Source organism: Euphorbia lathyris, chromosome 10 (assembly GCF_963576675.1).
Source record: "Euphorbia lathyris chromosome 10, ddEupLath1.1, whole genome shotgun sequence".
Taxonomy (NCBI): Eukaryota; Viridiplantae; Streptophyta; class Magnoliopsida; order Malpighiales; family Euphorbiaceae; genus Euphorbia; species Euphorbia lathyris.
Window position 1 is genome coordinate 4928963 of NC_088919.1, and position 4882 is coordinate 4933844.

Sequence of the window (4882 nt, forward strand, 5' to 3'; positions counted from 1 at the left end):
AAAGTCAACATGTCACGTCAACAATTTTGACTTTTATGGAAGTCAAATTACTAATGTGGTGCGTTGATTTCATGTTAACCACGTTAGCAAGTTGTACACTTTTATGTGCAAAAATGAAAGTTCTACACTAAAATGTGAAACAGAACAAAATTGTCCACCACGTATGTAATTTACCCAAAAAAAAATACCTATACTCTACCTGCAAAATAGTGTAACAATAAGCGTTTCTTTTACAATTAACCCTTTATTTAATCAAACATTAACAATTGAAATATTAATTGTTAAATTATTTGAAATAAGATTGTCTTCCTTCATTTATATATTAAAGAATTACACAACCCTTCTGAATGATATTATTAGTATCCTCATTAAATTAAATTATCCAACCATCCAAAAATAATGAAAGAGCCAAAATCCAAACACCAGAAAATAAATCTATACCAAAAAAATTAAATTTTAAAAAAAAAAAAAAAATTAAATTTTTATACATAGAACTAATCTAAAGTATAAAGATTGTGGCACTGGCATACCCCCAAACTACTTATCTACTTATCTGAATCAACAAAACAGATTGAAGCTCTCAAATTGCAGGTAATGCCGGTCCGTCGATGATGATCGATATAAACAGGAAAACATACATATCTCATCTTGTAATTTACAGTGGAAAAAAGAAACAAGGAATCAAAGAAAAAAAGGAATCATATCTCATATCTCATCATATATCATATATCACAGATCTCTTCTGCAAAGTGGGCAAGAAGCATGCCTTAGAAGCCATTTATCTATGCAAGGTAGATGAAACATGTGATGACAATGTGGCAAGCTTCTCACTATTTCACCTGTTTGAAAATCCTGCATTACGGTACCACGAAATGTCAATTATACGAACGATCTTATTTCGGGTTTGGATGATGAAACGAAGGAATGAAATGAAACGAACCTGAAGGCAGACGGAACAACCAACTTTCTCCCCTGATGCATCTATGTTGTTATTGCTAGTGATTTTGATTTTAGGTATCTTTTCAACTGTGTCTCCTGTTAATCCTTTGGCACTTCCCGTGTCGAAGATGTTTTGAACTTCTTCGAAGCTTGTTTCGACAGCGCCCATCTGATTGTTCGGTACATTGAAATTGTAAGGATCGTTTCAAATTGAACACAAGTTTGGTTGTTTGTTCAGTAAATTACCTGGCTTTGTACTGCACTTAACATAGCCGGACCAATTCGCTCCCGAACGAGTCTGCCGCTGAGAAGGCTTGCAATGACATCAATCTGCAGCAATGATTGAACATCAGATCAACATAAATATCAAATTCATAAACTTAGATAGCAATACAAGACATAGATGCATTAGTTTTTTCACAGGTTCGAGTCTTAGGAGCGGCCTCTTATGGCAGGGGAAAGCTTGCCCCCAATATACCCTTGTGATGGGACCCCTCCCCGGACCCTCGTTTAGTGGGGATGCGTAGTGCACCGAGCCGCCCTTTAACCATAGGTTAAAGGTCCTGTTTGAGTTTTGTGAACGGTGAAAACGTATGTTGCACGGACACTTCTCCTTAGTACGTTTATCTGTTTCTTGTTCATATTCATATCCGTGTCTGTGTGTCCGTTTCTTTTCCGTGTCTGTTTTTGTTCAAAATGTTGCACGGACACTTCTCTTTAGTAGCGTTTATGTGTTTCTTGTTCGAATCCGTATCCGTGTCTGTTTCTTTTCCGTGTCTGCTTTTGTTTGAAATGTTGCACGGACACTTCTCTTTAGTAGCATTTATGTGTTTCTTCTTCATATCCGTGTCTGTTTTTGTTTGAAGGCTGTTCATGAAGGTTATGTTTAAGAAATAACGTTTCCAGTGTCCATTTCTGTGTCCGTGCAACATAGCCGAAAATAATTGTTGGGAGAGCTTTACTCAACCTCTAAGGGTGCTTTCAGGCTGCTCAAATACAAATTGAACTAAAGGGCAGCCCGGTGCATTACGCGTCCCTGCTAAGCAAGGGTCCAGGGAGGGGTCCTGCACAAGGGTGTATTGGGGGCAAGCCTTCCCCTGCCAATTTTTTTTGACAAGAGACCGCTCCTAAGACTCAAACCCAGGTCACACGACAACAACGTTTACCGTTGCGCCAAGACTCGCCCTCCAAATACAAATTGAACTAAATGGTGAAAACCAGATAAAAGAAAGGCTTAATACATCAGGGTCGGTGGTAGACCTTCCGATCAGCCCCCTGAACTTTGAAGATGACTCATTAGCCTCCCGAACTTGCTTACAATGACTTGTTTCCCCTAATAGTGACCTGATTTTCCCTCTCAAGTCCTAACAATGATCTATTACCCCCTGAAAAGATACACATTTTAACTTACTCAAATATTTCCCTGTTCTGCCACGTGGACTCAGGCGGCTACCGAGACATTTTAAGCTAAATTCGCGAGGCTAACGAGATACTCCAAACCCTAGCGAACCAATCAGATAATGTGGACAAATAAGAAGAAATTAAAAAAGCTTACCAAGTAGAGAAGACAGCCAATTCCAGATTCATCAGATTGCCAAAGAAGAAGAGAAGATTCAAAGACTTCAATTGAGAAAACAGCTCCAGAAATGGCACCAACAGCAGCACCTCTAACAAACCCACTCTCTGTTTCTTGGCCTATCAAAGCTCCAGTCATGGCTCCTAACAAGGTCCCCACTGCAAACCAATAATGCCCACACTAATTAATAAATGTAGTTCCAAACGGTTCGAGGGTTCGAGTCCTGGCAACTAATTTGTGGAATTAAAAACACACGGTGGGATGGACCTGTGTTGTGCACGCCGCAAGTCCAATGGGCATTTGCGTGTAGGGTGTGTCAGAAATAAATATAAAATATATGATCCGGCCTTAACTATTAGCTCGGGCTTTTAGTTCATCGGTTCTATGATACCCTTCTCATTTTTCATAAGAAAGCAAATAAAAAACACATCTTTAATCCCAAGAAACCCCAACAAGATCAGTTTTTTAATATTATTATCTTTCCTATGGATAAAAAGACAATGATCCCAAAAATTTGGAAACCCCCTTTTGTTTTTTCCAGCCCTAGAAAACAAATTATATCATTGTACACAAATAATTGATCAATAATCAAACAAAATGCACAAATCTCAAACCCCCAATTTCAGAACAGATCCATAGATAATTAAAAACCCCCAATTTTCAATCAAGAAATGCACAAATCTATCATACAATGAATACCCAAATGCAGATAAAAAAAAACACAAACCTAAGGCAAAGAAGAAGGTAAAGATCGCAGAGAAAATGTTGCCAATGATAGCAGAAACAGCAAAATTGCAAGCTTCTTTAACCTTATCAACAAAATCCCCAAAAAAAGGCAATGAAGAGATTGCAAAACGAGAAAGGTATGGATAAAATTCCATAACTTTTAGGGTTCAGAAATCAGAAATTAGAAACAGGAATCAGATTGTGTTAAAAGGGGTTGTTGATGATCCAAAGAAATTGGTTCAAAAGTGAGGAGTTTATATAATAGATGTGAAAAGAGGGGAAATTGATAGGTTATGGGTTTATTTTGTATGCTTAGTCCTTAAGAGAGAGAGAGTTGAAATTATAAAAGAACCCATCAACCTACTCGCATTTAAAGCTTCTTATATTTTTCTTTAAGACAACTTTCTCTATCTACCTGTTTTCTTTGAAACACCAACTCTCTCTCTCTCTCTCTTCAAATTTAAAAAAAATGAACTTTTCCTCAATTGTGAAACCAAGAAAAAATCTATGGTTTTAAAGAAACAAGGAAAAAGATTACAACTTTCTTATTTTCTTACAATGGGTGGTTTTAATTTGGCTTAATACATCATTTGCTCATAGAATTTGTCTAAAGAGTTCCATTAGTCCCTAAACTTTTAAAATATCTCAATAACTTCCTCAATTTGCGTAAATGTAGTTAATTAACCACCCACTTACCAAAAAAAAATGTTACATGCAAAATGTGTGTTTCGCGCGCTTTAGAAAAATAAAACGACCAAAGCCATAATATGGGGTTCTAATATTAGAGATGACACTTTTTATAGTTGAACAAGCAAGGAAAAAAAAAATTAGAACTTTCGTATTTTCTTACGAATGGGCAGTTTTAATTTGGCTTAATATATCATTTTTTCATTTACTTGTCTAAAAAGCTTCATTGTTCCCTAAACTTTCAAAACGTCTCGTACCGGTTACAAAAAAAAAAAAAAGGTAACATACAAAATTGTGTTGCACGCGCTTTAGAAAAGTAAAACGACCAAAGCCAGATTATGGGGTTCTAAAATCAAAGAGGACAGTTTTTATATTTGAGCAAATAAGAATTTCTTTTTTTAATATATTTTATTCTATTCTGTGAATTATGTATTGTTATTCTTAGATGTGTGCAACATATCATCCGTATACATCTTACATTTTTTACAACCGAATAATTAATTGATTATATTTTAAGCAAATTGAGAGGACTATTGAAGTAGCTATCAAAATATTCTAAAAGCTTAGAGACGTATGTATTAAGCCTATTTTCCTATCATGGGTAGTTTTAATTTTGTGTTAAAAAACATAAAAATAAAAACTTTTCCTCAATTATGGAACAAGAAAAAAATCTATGGCTTTAAAGAAAAAGGGAAAAAGATTATAACTTTCATATTTTCTTACAATGGGGGTAGTTTTAATTTTGCCCCAAAAATATCACAAGAAAGGTAAGAAGAAAATGAATCTTTCAATCACTCATTTTCAACCAACAAGAAGAAAGGTTCAAACTTTATTTAGTGGGCAAGAGGGAGAATTAAGCTAAATATAGTACAAGTGGTACCATTATAGGAAAAATGAAAAATAAAAAGTTGTATGATTGGTTTGCCAAAATATAGGTAAAATGAAAATAAAATA

At 35.3% G+C, this 4882-nt stretch overlaps 1 protein-coding gene across 1 annotated transcript; it reads right to left on the minus strand.

Moving 5' to 3' along the window:
• Positions 1-571: 571 nt before the first annotated feature.
• LOC136209902 (NEP1-interacting protein 1-like) lies at positions 572-3665 on the minus strand. Its single transcript, XM_066001530.1, has 5 exons — positions 3243-3665; positions 2495-2673; positions 1186-1269; positions 941-1108; positions 572-852 (listed from the first exon to the last, which is right to left on the minus strand). The coding sequence occupies exons 1-5, from the start codon at positions 3394-3396 to the stop codon at positions 730-732; spliced, it is 708 nt and encodes a 235-aa protein (XP_065857602.1). The 5' UTR covers positions 3397-3665; the 3' UTR covers positions 572-729.
• Positions 3666-4882: the final 1217 nt, after the last annotated feature.

Coding starts and splice junctions, on each gene's coding strand:
- LOC136209902 (XM_066001530.1), bottom strand. CDS start 3,396: ATGGAATTTTATCCATACCTTTCTCGTTTTGCAATCTCTTCATTGCCT. Junction 2,674..3,242: donor TACCTTCTTCTTTGCCTTAG/GTTTGTGTTTTT, acceptor ATTGGTTTGCAG/TGGGGACCTTGTTAGGAGCC. Junction 1,109..1,185: donor TAAGTGCAGTACAAAGCCAG/GTAATTTACTGA, acceptor CCGAACAATCAG/ATGGGCGCTGTCGAAACAAG.